Consider the following 22,399-nt stretch of genomic DNA (forward strand, 5'->3'; position numbering starts at 1 on the left):
CGTAGGGCGCACATCCAGAGAGGCCCATCTGACGGCACCGCTCGTGCCAGACGTGGTGTGAGGCGCCCGGTCTATCGGTGGGGTGGGGGTGCCCATGTATATGGATAAGGGAGGCCGCGCTCAACACCCCAAGTAAAAATACTCGCACACGGCTCAGTGCCTCGCTAACCTCACACGCTGCCACTGGGACTCCTTCCAGCTGATGAATGTACAGGCAGCAGATGATCTGCAGAAATCGGCGGAGTGAGAGACGGTCATGAGACCCAGATGCCCCTGGCTTCAGCCAGTCGTCAGGGTCGGGCCCCTGGGTCGTTTGATACATGCTGGCAGAGCACCTGCTGTGTGCCGTGCACAGCTCTGGCCTGCATGAGGCGGAAACGGCTCCGTTTCACTGAGGTCAGCCCAACTCAGAGGGCAGCCACTACACACTCACTCCGCGGTACTTAACGAGTGCTGTGACCAAGGGGCGGCCCTGGATGTCTGCTGGAGCGATGAGAAGGGGGACAGGGGACAGGACGGAGTGCTGAGGAAGGTGCCTTGAGGAAGAGGCCCCAGGAGTGGCAGTGGATGGGGCGAGGGCCCTGAGGAGGCAGCCACGCTGGCCGGAGGGGAAAGAGAGTGAGGTCAGTGCGGGTGGCTCCCTGGTTAGCACAGGCCCGAGCTGAAAGCAGACTCAGAGGGAGGCTGGAGTCCGCCACAGGCGGTGGCCGAGGTCTGTGAGGACCTGGGGGGAGCTCCGTGGCAGGTGCTCAGACAGGCACCAAGAGGCCTGTAGGCCTGCGGGACATGGAGCAGCCTGCGCTCTCAGCTTGCTGCCGCTGCATCCCCCGCTGCCCGGGCTGCACTGCCCGCTGCTCTCCCCAGCCCCACTCTCAGAGCTGGATGCCCGGGTTCCTCCCCCGCCCCTGCTGGACCACGCCCCAGCATGGGGGTAACACAGACGATCAGGGGCAGGATGAGGGGGCCTGGCGCTCTGCTGGGTTTGACGAGCATCCCTGGCAATCACGTCCAGGGCCCTTCTTGCAGCTCTGCCCCCGGCGCCCGCGGAGCACTCGCACCCAGCAGGGGGAGTCCCCAGGAAGCAGGTCTGGAGAGAGGAGTGCAGTCAAGGCAGCGTGATGGCCACAGCCACAGCCCCTGGGTGTTGAACATTTCCCAGGCACAGACACGGCTCCCAACGCTGCCCTCGCTGCTTCGTTCCATCCACCTCAGTGCCTTATGAGGTGCTGCCCATGATCGTCTCCACGTTACCGAGTGGGAGCAGGTGGCCGAGACAGAGTTTTGTAGCTGGTTTGAGGTCCCATAGCCAGGAAGTTAGCAAGTCCAGTGGCAGAGCCAGGTTGTCTGATCCCAGGGCCCGGTGGCTTCGAATGCACTGCAGGGCGGCCCAGGCACTTGTCTATCAGGAGGGGTGTGGCTTTCTTGGGTCCAAGAGTCTGCAGCATAAACCAGAGGGCTTTTAAAAGTTTGTGGAGGGGCCTGAGCTGTGGCCTAGTGGGCTACACCTCTGCATGGGGCGCTGGCATCCTATATGGGCACCAGTTCGAGTCTTGGCTGCTCCTCTTCTGATCCAGCTCTCTGCTATGGCCTAGGAAAGCAGTGGAAGATGGCCCATGTGGGAGACCCGGAAGAAGCTCCTGGCTCCTGGCTTCAGATGGGCGTAGCTCCAGCTGTTGCATCCATTTGGGGAGTGAACCAGCGGATGGAAGACCTTTCTCTCTGTCTCTCCCTTTCTCTGTAACTCTATTTCTTAAATAAGTAAATAAAATCTTAAAATCATTTTTTTTAAGTTCATGGAAAATGAAATGAAAAGATAAGTTTATTTGGGTGCAAACATGTTTGAAATCCATATGTAGTTTTTTCAAGTATTTTATTTGAAAGGCAGAGAGACACAAAGAGGTATAGATTGAGATGGAGATCTTTCACCCATTGGTTCACTCCCCAAATATTTGCAACAGCCAGGGCTGGGCCAAGCCAAAGCCAGGAGCCTGGATCTCAGTGTGGGTCTCCCAGGTGGGCAGCAGGGACCCAAGTACTTGAGCCATCACCTGCTGCCTCCCAGGGTGCACACTAGCGGGAAGCTGGAATGGGGAGCAGAGCTGGCTTGAACCCAGGCCCTCAGATGTGGGACGCTGGCTTCCTTTGCGGTGTTTTAACCAGTGTGCCAAGGCCATGCGGTGCGTGGTTTCCATAAGACACATTCCCATGAATGTTTTTAAAGTCTCCTCATTTTCAGGGTTAAACTCTGCCACTGTTAGGTTTCCTTCATCAAGAAGTGTGTGTGTCGGGGCCGGCTCTGTGGCGTAGTGGGTAAAGCCACCACCTGCAGTGCCAACATCCTATATGGGCACCAGTTCGAGACACAGCTGCTCCACTTCTGATCCAGCTCTCTGCTACGGCCTGGGAAAGCAGTAGAGGATGGCCCAAGTCCTTGGGCCCCTGCACCCACATGGGAGACCCAGAAGAAGCTCCTGGCTCCTGGCTTCGGATCAGCACCGATTCGGCCATTGCAGCCATCTGGGGAGTAAACCAGCAGATGGAAGACCTCTCTCTCTCTCTCTCTCTCTCTCTCTCTCTCTCTCTCTCTCTCTGCCTCTGCCTCTCCTTCTCTCTCTGTGTAACTCTCTCAAGTAAATAAATAAAATCTTTAAAAAAATAAAACATGTGTGTGTGCTCACGTGCACGCTTGCACGGATGACCGATGGGAGGAGCTTCTCCAGTCCATTTGCTCCCCCTTTATAATCCCGTTTCCATTAGCGCCAGGAGGGACCTCTAGCTTAGGAGGTACTTCAAAAAGTTCATGGAGAAAGGAATTACAAGGTAAGTTTGTTTTCATGCAAAATCTTTTTGACATTCATGCCTAGTTTTTTTTTTTCATAATTTGCACATTCAGAAACGTTTTGAAGATACCTTCCATTCATGAATTTCAGAATTTTTTTTGGCACCAAAACAGACTTGTCTTTTAATTCTATTTTCCACAAACTTTTTGAAAGACCCTTGTCCCTTAAAACAACCGAATGCCTAGCTGCGAAGTGAACGGAAGTTGGTCTTGTGTCCGACGGGGCTGGGCTCCTGGGTGCCCCAGCCCCCGCAGGTGCGATGCGGGTCTCTCCCAGCTGATACCAGCGACATTGCCTTTCACCGCCTAATCTCGATGCCACCCTCATCTCTGCCCACGGAGAGCCGAGAGCAGCGTCTCCGTGATAAGCAGGAGCGTGTGAGCGCAACTTGCATGGATAATGGCGTCCTCACCGCCAAACGTGCTTCTTCCTTCGATTCTGGCCGACGAGAGGGCTAAGGCACCCACTTCCGCTGATAACTGATAACGCCCTCATTTAGATTCCTGTGTTCTGCAGGAAATTCTAAAATTGGAAATTAAGATCCCTAATTCTTTTTTTTTTTGAAAAAAAAAATGACAATTACATTGGCATGCTGGAGAGTGGAAGGCTGCACATTGCTAAGTTCCATCAAGCTCCTGAGTAGTCTGACATTCCAGCAGAGAGGAAGATGGTCCTATTCAGGCCATGACGGACCCAGGATGCAGACGAGGGTTCCTGTGTGCGGAGGGAGGGGCGCGTGGCGGGCTGGGGCTGGGTGAGAAGCACGCGTTAGACGTGGGATTTTTTTCAAGCCCTAGCTTTGTTTTGGGTGGTGAGTTAGTCGGTATTAATTCCATTATTAAATTTAAAAAACGAGCTAAGTAAATCCAGAGTCTTACAAACCAAGGATGACAATGAATCCAAGTCGATGCATCTGAAGTCCAATAAAAACCAAAACAAGGTGGGCATTAGACACAGCAGCCACTTGGGTTCCCAGAGCTCCTGTGTGCGAGTCCTGACTGCCTCCCATTCCAGCCTCCTGCTAATGCACGCCCTGAGAGGCAGCAGGCAATGGCTCAAGTTCCTGGGTCCCTGCCACCTCTGTGGGAGACCCTGTTTGAGATCAGGGCTCCTGGCTTCTGCCTGGCCCAGCCCTGGCTGGTGTGGACATTTGGGGAGTGAATCAGCAAATGGGAGATCCATCTCTCTCTCTCCCTTCCTGTCATATAAAATGAATAAACAAATAAACAAAACATTTTTAAGAAACCAAAAACCAAAATAGGCAACCAACAAACAAAGCCTATTGAGGTTGTGAGTGTGTAATCGCACGCTTTGCACCATTTCTCTTCATCTTCTTTTCAGTAGCCTGTTCTCCCTGGCAGATCATCTTTGTTCAAAAAGGCCTCCCGCACCAGGGACCTGGTTAACCCTTTGGTGGGTGCCGAAGTCTCACCAGGGCAGAAGGAAGGCCTGGTGGCGTCAGGAGAGGGCAGAGGCCTGGGCATTTCACACAGCTGGTGCTGGGCACATGTGCTGATCTTGTCCAGCGGCCGGGCATCTCGCCCTGGGCATCGGGGGAGGAATGAGAGACCCTGCCAACGGGAGAGCCTCTACCAGAAGCCCTGCCTTCCGTACTCGGAACTGCCTGTTTGGACGGTCTGGTGAGAGAACCGGCAGTGATTGCACACATGAGGGTGCTCCCGCAACTTCATTGCAAAACGAAATTAAAAAGAGACATTTATTTCCCGTGCAAAATTTTTTCGAAGTCTACACATTTTTTTCCCATTACATGCATTTTCCATGAACTTTTGGAGGACTCCTTGTACGGGGTAACTGCAAAGCTGCCTTTACTGCTGCTGATTATTATTCCACACAGTGAGGGGCGAAACGCCAGGCGGATCCCACTCCCGGGTTCGCTCATCGGTGTGTGCTAGAACTAAGTCGTTATTATTTTTTTTTCATCTCCTGAATTTGATCAACAGAGTGGTCAGACCCCGACAGACCCCAAGAAACCTGCCAGGAGCCTGAACTGTGGACACCCTGTGGGTGCCGCTTCCAGGGAGCAATTTAAGAGGCAAACAAAACACGAAAGCCTACTCAGAATTAACAACGGGCCAGATGGTAATGTGAGTTAGAAGCAATAAAACATGATAAATAGCTTCCTGCTGCTACTCCTGATCAATTTCAATATTTAATAATTCCGCTGCCCCCCCTCCCCGCCCCCCAGCAGCATCCGGGCGCTGTTGCCCAGCAGAAAGTGTCGCGGCTCGGCTGTCACGTGGGCGCGCTTGGGAGCTGCCGGCGGCAGAGAGGCGTGGGGAGTGCTCACCTGCTCACCGTGGTGGCTCCCTGACTGCGGGTATTCCCCGGAGTTTTGCTCTTGAGTTCCAGGGAGGGGAGCGGCAGGGCAGGGAGCTTGGTGCCCGCCCTACTCCAGGACCAATTAGAGGAGAAAGCAGCCCGGCAGGGGAGCCAGGCGGGTTAGTGTCCTAGCCTCTGTGCGACAGAGATCACCTGCAGGAGAATCCCAGCCAACCTTGTACCTGCAAACCGCCCGGTGGAGGTGGAGCACGCGCCACACAGCAGGCGGCCGCCAACTGGCAGCTGGTGGCCTCATTACCAAACACGGAGCCCGCAGCCAATGTTCCCTGGTGGCTGGCACCCAGCAGGGAGGGCCTGCTGCAGCTCTGTGTCCGGGAAGTTCTAGCCACGTGGGTACGGGGCTGTCGGGACTCGGGGAGCGCCGGCTGCCGGATGGGTCACCCACAGAAGTCTCCCCAGGTTGTGGCCACTGATAAGATCAACTGTCTCGGGTGGTTGGTGATGATCCCACACGCTTTCATATCTGCGGATACCTGGGGCCCCCAGGGCAACCGGGGTGCAGGTAAGGTCAGTGCCGGTTCACAGAGGAGGAACTGGAGAGGAGGGAGGGGTGACTTTTCGGGCTGCCCGTTGCAATCTGGGTATGACAACCAACCTCTGACTTCACAGGAGCCGGCTGGAGCTGCTCCCCAAGGCGCCACCTCCTGCACCACCACGGCAGGCAGGGAGCCAAGGTGCTTGCTGGGAGACCTCGGCCACCTGGGCTGCAATTCCCCCATCAGTGAAAGGCGACTCTTAATGCCGACTACGCCGTGCACGGGCAGGAGACGACCTCCCGGTTTGTAGGATTGGCAGTAAGGGTTGGCACCCACTGTGAGGAAATGGAGCAGACGCTATAGCCACCCACCCAGAGGTGGATTCTGCCCGCAGAATCCCTCACCACGCGCACAGGACCTAGAGTTCATGGCGATCGGCCCATGGCATTCAAGGCTCCCGCAGCTCCGTCTCCGCCCCGGCTCCCTTCCCTTCCAGCCCGACAGTGGGTATCCCCGGGGGTCCCGAGCACAGCAGTCGCTCAGGTCTCCGTGTCTAGGCTGGCAACATCCCTGCCAGCATGCGGCCGCCCGGTTCCCTGGCTTGCCATGCACGCCCTTCTCCGGGATCCAGGAGCAGGCTTCCGGCCCCCCATCCCGGACCCGGCCCTCCTGCCCTGGGCTCCCCCGCTGCCTCTCTGCTCTTCCCTCGGTCCCAGCCCACAGCACACAACGCAGAAGTCACTTTCTCGGCTGCCTCCAGCCTCTACAGTGAATTCCGTTAGGGTGAGAACCAAGTGCTCGCCCACCAGTCTGCCAGTGCCCGGCCCAGCTTGTGATGAATGAATGAATGAATGAATGAGTGAGTCTCCCCAGCAGATGTGGAACCAAAGCCTTAAGCAAGGACAGGGTAGGCTGAGGGTGGGCACAGCCTTGGTAGAAGGCAACGGCCCAGAACTTAAATTTGGGTCCACCCTGGAAATGACAAGAAGGGCCAGAAAATGTACCCCCCCACACACACCTTCTGCCTTGCCGCCTCCCCACCTGCCCTCAACCCGCCGTGCCTCTGGGGACTCACACAAGGGAATGGTGGAGGCAACCATCAGGTAGGTACCTGAGTCCCGCTGGTCCAGGGCCATGGAGTTCCACCTCCTGGTGATGTCGATGTAGAGAATGTCCACAGCCGCCATGGACAGGCTGCTGCCGCTGAGCTTGCAATTCCTGCCGGAACCAGAAGGGGGAGTTAGCACCTGCCTGATGTGGGCGGGGTGGGGCCTCTAAGGACAGCTTGTTTATGCCAAACCCCGCCCCCAAACGCACAGGTTGAAATCCAATGCCCCCAGTGTGTGAAGGCATTAGGAGGTGGGGCTTTGGGGAGGGGGTCATTAGGTCAGAAGGGTGGAGCCCTCATTCTTCCCCCTTTTTTTCTTTTTAAAGGACTGATTGATTTGAAAGCCAGAGTGGGAGAGAGGGAGGGAGGAAGAGAGGGAGAGAGCCAGCAAGCAAGCGAGCTTCTATACGGTGGTGGTTCACTCCCCAAATGGCTGCAATGGCCAGTGCTGAGCCAGACTGAAGCCAGGAGCCTGGGACTCCAGGGGCCCGAGTGCTGGGGCCATCTTCTGCTGCTTTCCTCAGTAAGGAGCTGGATTGGAAGTGGAGTAGCCGCTACTCCTGCCGGTGCTCATATGGGATGCCGGTATCATAGGTGGTGGCTTAAGCTGCGATGGCACAGAGCTGGCCCTGCTAAGAGGCGACCTGAGACAGCCGGCTTTGTCTCTGCTGTGCCAGGTGGAGATGCCAGGAGAAGGCAGCCGTCTGCCCTGGCCTGACACCTGACCCCGGGCTTCGCAGCCTGCGGGCCCCGTGAGAAATCCGTGCATTTCTGGGACCCCTGGAGCGGAGGGCAGGGCAGCTGGAAGACACACGGGGCTGCAAGCATCTTCGGGGAGGGCAGGTCCCAAGTGTCCCCGTGTGTTAGCCTCTTGGCAGTCGGGGTCTGATGGGCCAAAAGGAGTGAGTTCTGGGGCCGCGAGGCTGGGTTGAATACTGGCTTTGCCACTCGGAACCGGGGGCTCCACGCTCACATGCCAGCTGTGGCCGTGACAGCTGCAGGGCATCGGCCCAGCCACACACACACAGCAGCAGGGCAAGCACCCCCTGCCCCCTCCAGGGAAGCGAGAACCCCGCCTTTCAAAGCCTACAGTGCACACACACGACTTCCTCTCCCCCTTGCTCGGTCTGTGCCAGGAAGAAATGCTGGGCACATGGCTACCAGCATCGTGCTTGGCAAGGGGGAGGGGCATCCCATGGCCACGGGACGCCACAGGTGCAGGCTGAAGCGAAAGCTGGAACCGCTCACCACGTGGGGCCCTGCGGCGCCATCTAAAGCCAGGGGCTCAACGCTTCCGTCCGTCACCCATCTTAATCTGCCACCTGAAGATTTCCCAGAAGCCTCCAGTCAGTCACGCGAAGCCCAGAATTTACAGAGCAGAGCAGCGCAGGCTGGGTCCTCGCCCCTGTGTGTGGCCCAGGACAGCCTCGCCAGGCTCAGTTCTGACACCAGGGGGCCATTTCCAAGTGGGCAGGGGGAAGGGCACACCTCTGAGCAGTCCACATACACCTCTGAGCAGTCCACAGCTCCCCTTCCCATTCCCGAGGCAGTCTGGCACCCCATAAGGAGCACGCGGATGGGCGTTTGAGTCCTGGCCCTGTTGCCTTTTCTAGCTGCCTAACTGTAGGCCGTCCACGTAAACCCGCCCATTGTGGAGACATGGAGCCCAGCAGGGGGTCTGGGTGGCAGGACTTGGGCTGTCTGTGCAGACAGCAGGCAGGCAGCTCTTGGCTGGTCCAGAGGCACCACCCCCTGACCAGGATGAGCCCTGGGAATTCTGAGAGCCAGACCTCTGGGGCAGCTGTCAGGTTGCCTGAACCACGTTCAATGCCACTTTCAACTTTCCAAATGCATCCCCAGCTAAAGATAAAGCAGCTCTTTGATTTTCCATTGGTCACTGTCCCTTGTGAGAACAGCTCCTTCAGGGGTCCGACAGGAAACCCATTGACTGGCAAGCAGGTGCCTCTCCAAACCCACTCGCTCTCCTGACCATGGCGGCCAGGGAGCAGGTCGGCTTGGGGCCCGGTGGAGGCGGGCGCACCTTATCGATGCGCACCCTTGCTGGTCCCCTCCCTCTCTTCCTCTCTCCCTGCCCACCCCCATCTCCCAGACCATCACTCCCCACCCTGCTTCCTCAGGGCCTCTGCTCTGTATTGCAATCACAAGTTACCACGGCAGGCTTCAGAGCACATCAGCGCACAGGTTTCGAGCCCCGGGAACAACTTGTCAGTGGACACGCGGCTTTGCACGTCACCTGTCACCGAGATGGCTGTCTCTATCGGGTTCTGGGCAGACGGTGTCCAGGTCTCTCCAGGGGCGATCTAACAACCTGCGCTGCTAATTTCTCAGGCTTCATTAGGAGTGGCCCCAGGTTCTCTCTAATTATCACATCAGCATCCGCCGGGCTACCTGCTTCTCCCAGGACGGAAGGCTGCCCGGCTCGCTCGCTCTCTGGGTTAATGGAGTAGAAAAAGGGAAACCAAACTGACCACTGCGATATAGTTATTTTTTTTCCCCTGACAGGTAGAAAATAGAAGTGTCAAACCTTGAGCGGGAGCCGTAATTTACCTAAGAGATTTCTCCACTTCTCCCCTTTCCAGGTAACCCATCCTCTCTAGCGTGCCTGCAAATACAGCTGATTGCAACATCTGCTCCAGGACAGAGGTGCCCAGGCTGGCTGTGGGAGATGGGAAATGCTTTCAAAGCATTGCAGAAGGAGGCGGCTCTAGGGCCATTTCACCCATGGGTAAACGGAGGCTCAAGAGAAAGGACAGGATTTGTGCAAAGATCACACAGCTGGGATGCACATCCAGGCCTCCCTTGGGAGACAGTTTTGGATTTGGGATGTTGGTGGTGGCGGTGGGTGACCTGGACCCCAGAAATCCAAAGCCAAGGTCTCAGGCCAGGGACTTGTAGGGTTGGAGCCTCAGAGTGTTCCTGTTGGGAACTTTGGGGACAGGAGCCTGGGGGTAAAACAATCAGGGGGACCAGGGGACAGGGTCTCCCAGGTTGGCCCCCAGGGACAGTGGGCATTGTCAGTGGAGTCTAATGGGGAAAGACCATAAGGGTCAAACGGTCAAGACTTGGGAAGGGATTTGCCATCCTCCCAGGCGTCCCCTCAACACAGAATTACTTTGTAGCCCGCCACGCACAGTGTGTTCTGGGCCAGGGGAGCGGCGCAGAGCGAAGGAGTCTCAGATCTGCTCTCAGAGGGCTTTGGGCACCTGACAGCCTGCGTTAAAAACTGTGTCGCTTGCGTGGCCCCAGCCGCTGAGAGAGGTTCCCCTTGTGCCCTGGGATGCAGCTTCTACCAGCGAGCGGAAGGACACATTCCTCAGAGGAAGGGAGGTCCAAGAAATACGGTAGCCCCAGGCCCACACTGTTCCTTGGGAAGGAGAGGCTAGGTTTGCACGTGGGGTGGGGTGGGGGGATGGGCTTTGCAGGCAAATGCACCCAAACTTCCTCCTTTGTCCCGGGCTGGGGCTGCTCACCACACTAGGCTCTTTTAAGGACGGGCTCGGGGCCTGGCACACGGGCAGGGGTCAGGGAGGGACATGGAGAATTCCCGAATTCCCATGCTCCCTTGATGATGTGGGACCATCCTTTCTCACCCCCAGAACCAGGGGACTGTGGGCTCACAGGATGGGAGCGAACCACAAATCACCCAGGTTCACCAGCAGCCTTGGCAAAGACAGACTTCACAGGATCAGCCCCATTTCCTGTTAGGGACCGCGGACATCTCACGGGTAAGTTAGGGACCGGCTGTTTCCACCCCAGAAAATCCCATCTCTAGATTCCCTCTCTGTGCGGAAAGGTGGTCGTTTTCTGTTTTCCTGGAGTTGGGTTTCTGTAAGGTGAAAGTTAATCATATACCTAAGTGACCAGCGAGAGAGGAGGGCGGCTCTGATCCACGAGCTACAGAGGGTGACGCATCCCCGGGGAGAGTCTCCTAGTGCTACTGAGAGTCGCTGAGGAGTCAGTGGCAGACGGGGAGGCAAGACCCCTTACGGCTCTGTTCTAGAACATTCTAACACTGCCGCTCAGAGAATGCAACTGCCCCATCCCTACCCGCTGTGAAATGAATGTCTCCTTATGATTAAAAGGGGGTGGAAGAGGAAAAGGCAGTATGTGCAAGTCGGTCAGATCCCGACACAGGCAGCGTGGGGGAAAGTGTCCGAGGCGAAATACATGAGACTTTTCCCAAATTCATCACTGGGCGGTCTGAGCAGAAGAGAAATGCATTTACTGCAGAGAGAGCTGTCAAGCCCAGGCATCAGTGAGGTCATTTCCATTTCTTAGGGAAGCCACCACACCAGGCAAGTACTATATAATAATTTAAGAAAAAAAATGGGGCTGGTGTTGTGATACAGCAGGTTAAGCCTCCGCCTGCAGCGCCAGCATTCCATACTGGTGCCCGTTCAAGTCCTGGCTGCTCCACTTCCAATCCAGCTCCCTGCTGATGAGCCTGGGAAAGCAGCAGCAGATGGCCTAAGTGCGTGTGTCCCTGAACCTGGATGGAGTTCCAGGCTCCCGGCTTCAGCCTGGCCCAGCCCTGACTTTTCTGGCCATCTGGGGAGTGAACCAGTGGATAGAAGATCTCTCTCTGTAAGTCTGCCTTTCAAATAAGCATTTAAAATGGCACCGGCATCCCATATGGGCGCCGGGTTCTAGTCCCGGTTGCTCCTCTTCCAGGCCAGCTCTCTGCTGTGGCCCGGGAAAGCAGTGGAGGATGGCCCAAGTGCTTGGGCCCCTGCACCCGCATGGGAGACCAGGAGGAAGCACCTGGCTCCTGGCTTCGGATCGGCGCAGCTCCGGCCGTTGCGGCCATTTGGGGAGTGAACCAACGGAAGGAAGACCTTCTCTCTGTCTCTCTCTCTCACTGTCTAACTCTGCCTGTCAAATAAAAAACATTAAAAAAAAAAAAGAGATGCTTAAGTACAGTAGTGTGTCCTACTAGCATGTGCCTCTGGAGGAAATGACAGGAAAAGCTGATTAGACAGAGTCAGGTCTTGGGCAGAGAATGATGGTTCATTCGTTCTCATTTCTTAGTGACAAAGAAAAATAGGATATGGCCAGACGGGCATTAGCATAATTCACTCTGAAAACTGCTGATCTATGCAACACATTATGAGAGATGGACACTGAGAATAAATTTAACTGGAGTGTTTATTATTTTCCCCCCTCCCCTCTAGTTCTCTTTAAGAAACTCGGAGAAAAAAGAGTGGGTAGAAGAGATGAAAGCCAAGTTCAACTTCTGCCACTTGCGTGGGAGCTGGGAAGGGAGTGTGGATCTTGCCAGCGAATATGTCTTTTGCAAAGTGCTCCTAAGAAGGGCATTTGGTTCAATTTCACATATGGCATAAATATTATTAATTCATAATGAAGCAAAATTTAAACCGAAGTGGAAAGCAGAGAGTAGAGTTGCTAGCAGGAGAAAATGCTTGGTGTTAAATTTAGCTGGCAACCCTGAACAGACGCGGATAAATCTAGGAGCAGAGAATATCATCATTTACGATTAAGTTGCTGTTGGGGTTTCTCGGTACATTTTAAAAGGAAAAATCTATTAGCGGTCGTGCGGTATTCTCTCCATTTCCTCCTGCATCCTTAATTACTCTGGGCGTTGGCTGGGGGTGGGGGTTCAGGGTCTGCCCCCCTCGGCTCTGGCTGCCTGCTCGCCGCCTGCGCACCTGCTCCGGTTTCGCCTCCTCCACTGACAGTACTGGGCCATGGATGGCTGCAGGACCTAAGTCTTTACGGTCACAAAAATCATGTTCTCATGCACATGCCCTTAATTACAGAGAACAAAGGGGTGGGAATGCACAAGGCCCATCACGGGGAGCCAGCTCGGCAGCAATATTTGCCACCTGGCTCCGGTCTAGGCTGAGAGACGTGCGTGGCACGCTGTTCCTCCTGGGACCCTGGACAAGCCTGGCCGTCCTCTTCCCATCAGCCTCCCTGCTCTCAGGCTGGAGGTCGCCCGCTGATGGCCTCGAGGGGCGGGCATGCTTTGCTGGAACTCACGGTGCGTTTGAATTACTCTCTCAATTGCCAGCATTCAGATGTACACACGTACTGAGACTTCACATGAAAAAGTAAAGCGCCCTTTACACGCCTAGCTTCTCCGGAAAACTCCAAACCCAGCAGCAGCCTGGACCCCAGGTGTGGCCCCCCAGCTCGCCCCAGCCCTGCCCTCTCCTCCTGCTGTATCCTGCCCAGGGTCCCCCTGGAGGCAACAGAGGATCAGACTCTCAGGGCAAGCTTACAGGGAGTGTGACTAGGTCTATCGCCCTTTTAGCCTGCGTGATGAACGTGTTCTGACTTCTGAACGTGAGCTGCTCATGCACTCCAGTTGTAGGCCCTCCGCCTCTGCCCGGGCTGTGTGTCCCTCCCTTTGCTGCCTGACAGACTCCAGACTGAAACAGTCCAAGCCCTGCCTCCTCCTGGGGGCCTGCCCTGATTCCACCAGGGAGGCAGGCATCCCCTTTGCTGGACTTCCGGCACGCGGACCACAGCCCCCTAGGGAGACCTCTGGCCACTGTCCCATGGCTCTGCTGAAGCAGGGCACTGAATTACTTGTTCGTCATGTGCTATTAGACCCAGAGTCCCTCGGGGGCCGGCAGGGCTCCGCCATTTATCTTTGGACGTCCCGTGGCTACCAGGTGTGCAGCCAGAGGTGGAAACAGGGTGGCTGTCACAGGGGCAGGGTTCCCGGCGGTTGCCAAGATGTCCACAGGAAGCCAAGCCATCCCTTCCGGCTCCCTGGACTGGAACGGAGAGTTGGGTGTGATGGTGCCGAGGCTGGGGGTGGGGGTGGGGCAGAGTTCCTGCCTTTGCTCCAACAGGTCTAGGTCCCTGACCACCTCATGTGGAGAGAGCACCGTGGCTGGTCCGCCTCATGCCCCCTGTGCCCCTGCGTGGTCCCACAGAGCCTCAAGTGCCCTCGTGGCCTGGGGCTCCATCACTAAGCTGTCTCTGTACATTCCAAGGCCCGGGAATCACACAGGGGCAGAGACTGCCTACCTGTCTATTCCTGTCTCTTCTGTTTGTAACAGGACTAGGCCAAGTTTAGGGAAATTCTGTTTCTCAGCTTCCCGTACAGGTGGTGGTGGACAATAATATGGAAAGGGAAGTCACTGGTTACAGCTTCCAGGCAGGCTTTGTCCTAATGGATCCGGAAGAGGCATTTGCTCTTCCTCTCTTTTTCCTACTTCCTGCCTGGAACTCGGACATGATGGCTGGATTTTGAGCAGCCATGGGTGGGACACGGATCATACTGCAGAATCTTTGACCAGCCCTGGAACCCCCGTTGCCAAATTTTCTGTCCTGGGTGAGAAAATTACTGTATGTGCACCATTTGCAGATGGATCTCCCTTCTTATTTTTATTTATTTATTTATTTTTTAGAAAGGTCTTCCTTCCATTGGTTCATCCCCCCAAATGGCGGGGGCTGCACCCATCCAAAGCCAGGAGCCAGGTGCTTCCTCCTGGTCTCCCATGCGGGTGCAGGGCCCAAGCACTTGGGCCATCCTCCACTGCCTTCCTGGGCCACAGCAGAGAGCTAGACTGGAAGAGGGGCAACCAGGACAGAATCTGGTGCCCCAACCGGGACTAGAACCCGGGGTGCTGGCGCTGCAGGCGGAGGATTAGCCTAGAGAGCCGCGGTACCAGCTGGATATCTCTTCTTAAAAGCCAGATGCAGTTCCTATGTGACTCAGAGTATCACCTTCAGTAGTATTTTCAGGGCGAATCATTCCATGTGCCTGTTGACTTTCTTGAAAATTGCCATTGCCTAAAGAGCATAAGCATCCCAAGACCTCCATTTAACAAGCAGCTCCGGAACCAGGCCTGGGCCGGGGGCTTTACGACATGAGAGGGAATGCCGTGGTAAGCTCTGGAGAAACGCAGTTGCGAGAAGGATCTCTTGGTGCAAACAACTTTGCAATCCTCGCACTGACTTTTCACAGCCTGCGTTTTCCACGAATGCTGTGCCGGCTCCTCCCATTGCGTCTCCACTTCATGACCAGCCCTGCAAGGCGGGGGCCACCTTCCCCATTCTGCAGATTCTGAGAAGATATGGGATTTTTTTGCCCGAAGCCACATGGCTAGGCAATGTGTCTGGCTCTGAAGTCAGACCTTTCCGACCCTTAAGCTCTGTCCACCCGGCTCTCCTTCCCCAACCCCACCCCCAAGCCCACTCCCCCAAACTACCGCGAGACTCTTCTGAAAATCACCGGGCAAGCACTGATCGGGCTGACGGAATCGGCAGACATACCTGCCCCGGCTTCTGTCTGCCACCCTCTCTGGCACATCAGAAGGCCAGCTCGAGCATTTATCAACTGCATTTGGAGAAAAGCCTTTGACAAAAATGGGTTCTGACTCAAGACTTCTGATTATTTGCTTTAGTGGATGACACTGCGAAAGGGTCACTTTGAGGTGCAAACCAACAAGGAGGAAAGCAACAAGCCACGCGAGCGCTGGTGGTGGCAAGGCACATCTGCGGACAGGATGGAGAGTCATCCGTCCCGCACAGACTCCGTGGGTGCCCACATCCTGCCACACCTGCGCAGGACCCTCTGTGTGCATGTCTGTCTGTCTGCGTTTTATATACGATTATATGACATTCCAGGGATCGCTTTTAACCTCGTATGGAGAAGCTAACGCTGAATGACCACTGCTTCAAACCAGATGGTTCTAGGTAATCTTTAAAAAAAAAAACAGACTTATTTTATGTATTTGAAAGGCAGAATGACAGAGAGAGAGAGAGAGAGAGAGAGAGAGAGAGAGAGATCTTCTATCTACTCCCCAAATGGACACAACAGCTGGGGCTCCGTCAGGCCAAAGCCAGGAGCCTGTAAGTCCAGCCAGGTCTCCCACATGGGGGCCCAGGACCCAAGAACTGGGGCCATCTTCCATTACTTTCCCAGGAGCCTTTGCGGGGAGTGGGATTGGAAGCCGAGTAGCTGGGACTCGAATCAGCACTTGGATTTGTGATGCCAGCGTTGTAGGTGGTGGCTTAACGTTGGTCCCTCTATGTAATTTTTGAAATTAAAAAAAAAAAATTCAGTATTTTAATCGTACATATTGAAGGAGTGTGATCATTTGATACACGTATTCATTGTGTGATGATCAAATCAGGTAAGTTAGCATTTGCATTTCCTTAAACATTAGGAAAACTCTGATTAACATTGACTGATTAATTGTACATATTTATGGGATAACGTGCGATTGTTCAGTAAAAATGTATCCCACCTGCACTGATCACATCGGAGGGGTTCAGGGCTCCCCTCCTTGTCATCGCTTCACGTGCGGGAGCCTCTAAAAGCCTAATGTCGGCATGAGATACGGGGGTGGCTTGCTGGGGGCCACAGACACCTGCTGTGCTGCAGACGACGAGGACTCTTCCCTCCCGTCACACGCGTCCTGGCATGCTTCCTGAACCTCCTTCTGTCCCCACCCCACCCCCCACTGCGCCCACCTGCTAATAATCACTGCTCCACGGGCAGATGGATGTCTTCCAGGTGGTCTCAGCTAGCCCTCCCCACACAGGTAATCCTGGCTTTATCCCGACTTCCTGGGGTGAAGTCCCTGGGGCTCAGGGGCAGTCACCGGTGGTCACTGCCCTGCCCTAGGGCTACACAGCTACAGGCAAATTAAGCAGGAACCTCTGGGAACCTAGTGGTGCCTCTAAATGTGCACACTGCAGCAAAAAATACAATGTCTTTGCTATGGCATGTTTTATCTTTAAAATTCATGCAAATTCTGTATTATACTCTATAATATAGCCACGTTATTTTTGTATTAGAACAAATGCATTAAATTATTTATCAGCTGAATTATTTAACTTTCCCTTCCTGAAACTGACACTTTGGAAAGACGCGTCGGCGCTTCTCCGCTGTGGTTTCACGACCGCTCTGCACACGGCCAGGGACCGTGGGGACAGCACAAGGTGCGCCCCACTCTGGGGGGTTTAAGGCTCTCCCTCAAGGCCGACAGAGCTGTTTATAAACCACAAACACGAGGTTGTGAGTGCTGTCACATCCAAACATTCGCCCGTCCACCCACTAAACAGGAGTCACCACTGCCAGACCCGCCCCGGCCACTAGGTGTTCGGGTTTCCGGTGAGCAGCCGGCGGTGGGGGCTGGGCCCGCAGGAGGGGGCTGCTCTCACTGACCTGATGAAGGTCCGGAAGCCGGTGGGTCCCAGCTTCATCGTGCCCTTGATCCCGAGGAAGCGGATGAACAAGTTCGCCATCCTGTCCACCAGGCGCAGGTAGTTGAACTGCTTCGCGTACTTGGGGAACACCTGCTTGAGGCAGATGGAAGGCAGGTGGGCTTCGGGGTTGCTGTTGCTGTCGGGGGCGCCCGTCTGCTCGCTGTCCGCAGGCTCTTCCCTCCTGGCTAATGGAAGATGCTGGCACCTGCGGCACACAAGGCGTTCGTGAGAGAGCACATTGCCTTGGCGTGCTGTCCTTGAGGTCAGAGATAGACAACAACCCGGTGAGGCGGGCTTGTGATTCCTCAGACGGGAAACCTGACCCCAGGGAGGCGCTGGGCTCCGGCAGCCCACGCATAGCAAAGCCGGACCTTGAACCTGTGGCCCAGCCAGGCCTGGCAACGCTGGCCTCCTCCCTTCTGCCAGCCTGGTTTCCCAGTGTGGGAGACTACTTTTCCTGTGCCCGTGACTCTAGGGAGCACTCCGTCATGGAGCCGTCTGGGTTTGATTTCAAACTCCTACTTATGGGTAGTAATTGAATAATTAAGAAATATAAAAATCTCATTGCCGGCTGGCAAGAAGCCACGGGCATGGCTCAAGGAACAATTTGCAAAGATGCATCAGCTACCCGATTCTCAGAATAAGAAGCATCACGTGTTCTGGTGTAGCTGTTTTCTTGTTAGGAACCCAGGCAGCACACGAGCATAGGCCAGTGGTTCCTTAGTCTCGATATTTTACTCTGAAATTCTTCTCATAGATAAGACAGTTGGCAGCTAACAGCTCTCTGATCTCCACCTCTGGCTCCGAATGCCCTTCCCAGCGCCAGACCATACCCCAGGCCCCCCTCACCCCACATCTCTGCTCCTGTCTCCTCGCGCATCACTGCCATCTTCCTGTCCCCCATGCTGGAGGAAGCGGGGTCTGTGCCGACACCTCCCCTTCCTTCGTGGCCACCTCTGCCTCCTTAGTCCCGGAACTGCCTTCTGCTCAGCCCCTGCCCGGGCCTCGCCGAGCCTTGCCCGGGCTGCAGCCTCCAACATTCTACATCCTTAAATCCATCCACGCTGACTCCGGTGTTGCAGCATAGTAGGTAAAGCCGCTGCCTGCAACACCAGCATCCCATACGGGCACCTGCCACACTCAACGCCTCTCTCTGCACGCTCAGGTCAGCTGCATTTCCCAGCTCCTCTGGTGCCCAGAGTGGGGCCAAGTATAGCCCTCTCCCGAGATGCAGCCCTGAGCATGTTAGGGTCAGTAAATACTGCCTAGTGGCTAAGACGTCACTTGAGGTGCTGGGAACCTGTATCGGAGCACCTGGGTTTGCACTCTCGATTCCAGCTTTCTGCTAACGTGTATCTCAGGAGCATCAGGTAATGGCTCAAGTCATCGGGCCTCTGCTGGCCACACGGGAGATGCGGATGGAGTTCCTGGCTCCTGGCTTTGGCCTGGCCCAGCCCCACTGTTGTGTGCATTTGGGGAGTGAACCTGCAGAGGGGAGCTCTCTCCACTTTTCCAATTGAATAGAAGTAAATAAATGAATAAAAATTCTAAAATGCCCAACTGAGTAACTGATCCAGAAGGAATTAGGACTACATCTCCTGGTGCCAGACTCAACATCAAGGCCGTGGTCTTCTCTGTGTTCAACAGCCCAGCACTCCCACCTCCCCACAAGCTCGACGTCAGTCCCCGGGTAGGGCCATGTCGGTGTCTGTGCACCTGCTTTCCCCGGCCCACAGCTGTAGCCCTTTGCAAGCCAGCTGAGATGACACAGGTGCTGCTCTTCAGTGTCCCGTGGGTGCCCCCTGGAGTGGCCCCCGCATCGCCCTCGTCAACGCCTGCAGCACGCAGTTTCCCATGCCAACCTCTCTCATGGAAGGCATGGACAGCATCTCGTCCAAGTCTTCTTTCTACAGGACCTGGCTCCCACTGGGTGCGTGGGGAACGTTTTCTTGAATCTGTTGAGCCGGCACTGTGAGTCTCCGGGAGAATCTCAAGGTTAAGATGTTTTGTGCCACGCCAGCCCCTTCACGTGGGAAAGCAGTTCGGTGGAGAAACACCAGGCTTGACAGCCCTGCCCAGACGGCCCTCCCTCTCTCCACGCCAGTCTCTAGGAAGAGGGAGCCGCCTGGTGGGAGTGGAAAGTTCCGGAAGGCCTGCTCACAGTTCCTGCTCAGTGGGTCTGGACGCCAGGCAAGGACAGGAGAGGACAGAACCGGAGCAGCACAGAGGCAGATCCCTTCTGAGGATCAACAGCTGGGAGGGATCTGGGGACAAGAACGGGCCCTCGTCCAGCCGGCACAGACCCCATTCTGCTCGGCTCAAGGGATCTGTCGTCCTCACCTTGAACTTGACAGACAGCAGGTAAACTGTCAGGTGGTGGCTTCTCGGGTGAAGTGAAGTGATTCCCTGCTCAGGTGACAGGAAGCAGAACGAGAGGAAGCGACACTCTGCGTGGAAATTAGCTCTTCAGCGACGGAGAAGTGGCCATCAGTGACTGTAGGAGCACTCGGGAAGTTTTCATCAGAGGGGAGACTTGGAAATGTGCCGTCGCCGCAGGGCTCTCCAGGCAACAGAGCCCGCCCCCAGATGTGTGCTGCCGGGGAGGCCCACCGGGGCCAGACCCCTGCTCCCGGCGGGGAGACGGAGGCTCACTCGGATGAAATGGGAATCCTAATCAATCAGTTCCCACCCAGGGCTCTGGGAATCTTACTGCGACTCACCACCATTCGCCCTGGGGGTTACGAAATCCTCAGTGTTGTCACTGATTCTTAGTTAGAAGTATTTGTTTTTTAGAGCATAATAGTAATGCATACTCTTCATAGACCTTCTGAGAAATGTAGAAGGAGCGGAATCATCTGTAATCTTGGAGGTAGAGGCTCTTACCGCTGAGTCTCATCTGCTGTTATAAAGTTAGGATCGCATCACGTGGAGCTGAAACCCCTCTTCTGGTGCTTTCTGTCCCAACACGAGTGTCTTCTTCCTGCACTGCTGTTTCTTTCTGCAAGCATTCTCTCGTGTGCGGGCCACTACACGTCCACGTTCAGCCTAAGCGCTGGTGTAATTAACCCTTCCTCTTCCGTCAAGTATCTGGCATCTACAGGGTCTGGCATTTGACTAAACGCAGCCCAGCGAGCGGGGCCCTGCACAGCACACTCATCAGGAGCTCAGAACATTGAAGCCAGGGGTGGCCCTGGAGCTCCTTCTGTCCAATGAGGCCATTTTTTAAAAGATTTTTAAAATTTATTTATTTGAGAGGTAGAGAGAGAGAGAATATCTTCCTTCTGTTGGTTCACTCCCCAAATGGCCACAATGGCCGGAGCTGCACCCATCCGAAGCCAGGAGCCAGGAGCCAGGAGCCTCCTCCCAGTCTCCCATTCAGGTGCAGGGGCCCAAGGACTTGGAACATCTTCCACTACTTTCCCAGGCCATAGCAGAGAGCTGGATTGGAAGAGGAGCAGCTGGGACTAGACCCGGTGACCATATGGGATGCTGGCACTGCAGGCAGAGGATTAACCTACTGCATCATGGCGCCACTGGCTCCAAGGCCATTTTTCTAAAACACAAAATGCACCATTTTAATCCTTTCACGTCGCATGTAGTGCTTTCTCAGTGTTGGGTACCCATCACCTCCATCGGGTTCCAGAATGTTTTCATAATGACATCATTTTAGAGAAGAAATATAAACCCATGTTGGGAGGGACAGCAGCCCCAGTGGATCATTTAATCAGCACATTTTCCAAGGTGGTGGCCTGGGGACCCCATCGCCTCTGAGACCCCCATGGCAGGTCAGGGGAAGTCTGCTCCCAGGGCCAGCCTCCTGCTCTGCCTCCTGCCCGAGAGCCACACAGAATGCACCTGTGTTCTTGCCCACGCGACCTCTCTTCACAGCTGCACTTATCAGGTGACTCCCATTCCCCGCCCCGCCCTTCCTGAACCCCCACGAATAGCCTCACAACCAAAGGGCGCCAAAGCCACAGGGCGCATTTTCGGGGCTGTAAGTTCAGGGGGAAGTGGACTTACTCAACTGGAAGAGGCACGAAACATTAGCTGATGCACAAGAGGAAATGAAGCCACGAGAAGTGGTATCTGTGCTGGGGACGGCTGCAGTTACCACGTGGCGATCCAAGCCGTCACAAATACCGTGAAATCCTTTCTGTTCTTAATAGCGTTTTAATGGAAAACGTCGGGCTCGTGAAATAAAAGTGAGTGGTACAGAAAATATAAATCAAGCTTATTAGCCCTTCGAGATCATTTTTTTAAGATTGAATTTGGTGTATCCTTGATTCATTAGAGGAGGAAGAATCCTGGGATGCTGTATCTGTTATCACCTTTCAAATAAAATGGAATTCTCCTGTGAACAGCCACTCAGCTCTATTTTGCATGGAAAGCTAACTGTTAAAAATCACTCCCCTTTACTGGGGACCCACGGTGCGTCATGCCAGGCAGCCTGTGCTGCCTCACTTGTTTCTAACAATCCTGTGAGGTACGTAGAGAATATTCCCACTTTACAGACTGGAAACGTGAGGCCCCGCTGGGCTGAATACTTAGCCGATCAGTGTGGCATCAGGATTTACACTTGGGACTGTCTCCCTCCACCACCCCCCCCAATTTGGCTTGCTAGTCCTTGTGCTTCTTTGATTGAAATCAAACCGGGCACCTTTCTCCCTGTGTATAAGCCTGTTCATATTTCCAGACATTAACAAAGCAGGGAGGAAGACAGAGCAAGGTCGATTTCTTGTTTTGGAGAAGCTGCTTGGATTTTTTTTTTTTTTCAAGAGAACTAATTTCCATCTCTGGGTAGGCATGCCGTCCATCGTTCTTCCATTCATCAGACGCTTCCGGAGTAGCTGTGTGTCCCGGGAACCTTGATAACAGGTGCACAGTAGACACAGGCCCTACCTCCCCGGGGCACATGGCCCAGTGGGGGAAGTCACAATGTACAGATCAACAATGATTTCAATAGTGTGTGAAGGGGAACAGGTAGGGGGGTATGAGTAGGCAGCCAGCACGCGTCTAGGACTTCCGGAATCTCGGCTGTCAGAGAAGGGTGCTTGGACTTGGCAATGGATGCTGAGGGGAGGAAGGACAAGAGGAGAAACACGGTAAAGGTGAACAGATCCACCTGCGCTGTGCACTCGAGTGGAGAGGGGCAGAGCGGATGAAAGCAAGAAGCTACTGGAAAAGTCTAGGTCAGTGGTTCTGAAAGCACGGGCCTCGGGTCCGAAGCACGAGCACCCCCCGGGAACTTGGGAGAAACACACATTCCTACTGACTCGGAAACTGTCTCAGCAAGCGCCGCGGGGGGTCCTGGTGCAGGCTGAAGCCTGAGAGGCACTGATGCGGGTGAAGGCAGATGAGACCCGCAGTAGGGCAGCTGGAGCGGGCACAGGGCCAGGAGCTGA

General features: G+C 55.0%; 1 protein-coding gene across 10 annotated transcripts in view; it reads right to left on the reverse strand.

The window, feature by feature from the left end:
- Positions 1-22,399, reverse strand: part of TTLL11 (tubulin tyrosine ligase like 11) — a 271,165-nt gene that overhangs the window by 41,798 nt on the left and 206,968 nt on the right. For 4 of the 10 annotated variants that reach the window (XM_070056342.2, XM_089301981.1, XM_089301982.1 and 1 more), the window contains 3 exons: positions 16,957-17,202; positions 6,753-6,895; positions 5,797-6,012 (listed from right to left, as the gene is read on the reverse strand). In XM_070056342.2, the coding sequence (XP_069912443.2) occupies positions 5,797-6,012; positions 6,753-6,895; positions 16,957-17,202 (605 nt within the window). The remainder of the gene's footprint in view (positions 1-5,796; positions 6,013-6,752; positions 6,896-16,956; positions 17,203-22,399) is intronic. The other 6 variants (XR_016211618.1, XM_070056370.2, XM_070056346.2 and 3 more) reach the window with 5 other exon arrangements.

This window comes from Oryctolagus cuniculus, chromosome 1, assembly GCF_051225735.1.
Source record: "Oryctolagus cuniculus isolate XC-2025 breed Fujian yellow rabbit chromosome 1, ASM5122573v1, whole genome shotgun sequence".
Taxonomy (NCBI): Eukaryota; Metazoa; Chordata; class Mammalia; order Lagomorpha; family Leporidae; genus Oryctolagus; species Oryctolagus cuniculus.